This window comes from Condylura cristata, unplaced genomic scaffold, assembly GCF_000260355.1.
Source record: "Condylura cristata isolate star-nosed mole 26May11 unplaced genomic scaffold, ConCri1.0 scaffold00038, whole genome shotgun sequence".
Lineage (NCBI taxonomy): Eukaryota > Metazoa > Chordata > Mammalia > Eulipotyphla > Talpidae > Condylura > Condylura cristata.
The window spans coordinates 9,588,213-9,589,046 of record NW_004567139.1 but is presented as its reverse complement, the minus strand read 5'-3'; the positions used below and the strand labels follow the sequence as shown (position 1 = coordinate 9,589,046).

Genomic DNA, 834 nt, shown 5'->3' with positions numbered 1-834 from the left:
GCGGGCAAGAAGGCGGAGCTGTGCAGCCGCCGCCTGGGGGGCGGGGTGCCCAAGACGGCGGGGGGTGGGGGGGACGAGAAGGCAGGCGGCGCGGAGGCCGCTGTGCACATCCAGAACCACGGGGTGGGCACCCCAGCTCCGCTCCACCCACCCCTCAGGCTTGGTGCCCGGGGAGGCGCCCCCGGCACGGCACACAGGCCCTCACCACTGTCCAGGAGCAGGAAAGACACAGCGAAGGCCGGAGGAGGGGTGGCCGTGGTCACCAGCAGCACGGCACAGGCCTCCGCGGCCGCCTTCAAGCAAGAGGAGACTTGAAGCCAATGTCAGAAGGCCACAGCTGCCCGCCACAGGCGCTGCTGGCCCAGAACCGGGGGGGCCGCACGGCCGGCCAGGAGGCGGCTCACTCCCCCGAGGCCAGCTGCTCGATGGCCACGCGGGCTTTCTGGGCATCGTCCTTGAACTCCTTCTGCTTGCTGGCGGCCTCCTTCGCCTGCGGGTGGAGAGGGGCACGTGAAAAGGGACAAGGCCGTGCGGTCACAAACAGAAGAGGACCCGCGTCCCGCCCGGCGCGGCCCGGCGCAGGCCCGGCAGAGGGAGGCGTAGGCGCGGATTGTCAGCCCCAAAAAGCTGCGGAGAGCAGAGCAGAGCCGCCCCAGCGCCTGCGGGGGGCCACCACGGGCGGACACGCGGGTGCTCTGCCGGCCCCAAATGGGCAACCGAGGGGCAACTCCTGCTCCTGAACGATTCACTGCCCGTGGACTCTCCCGTGGTCCGTCGTCTGCAGACGCAGCCGCAGGGCAGGGCGGCGCCAGCCCCGCACGCGGGCTGGAGCCC

The 834-nt window shown here is 72.1% G+C and overlaps 1 protein-coding gene across 2 annotated transcripts in view; it reads right to left on the bottom strand.

Annotated features, from left to right (window-relative positions):
* Positions 1–235: 235 nt before the first annotated feature.
* Positions 236–834, bottom strand: part of BIRC5 (baculoviral IAP repeat containing 5) — a 2,906-nt gene continuing 2,307 nt past the window's right edge. The window contains exon 4 of one of the 2 annotated variants that reach the window (XM_012733073.1): positions 236–490. In XM_012733073.1, coding sequence (XP_012588527.1) covers positions 324–490 — 167 coding nt within the window. In that variant the 3' untranslated portion in view covers positions 236–323. The remainder of the gene's footprint in view (positions 491–834) is intronic. The other variant, XM_004693419.2, reaches the window with a different exon arrangement.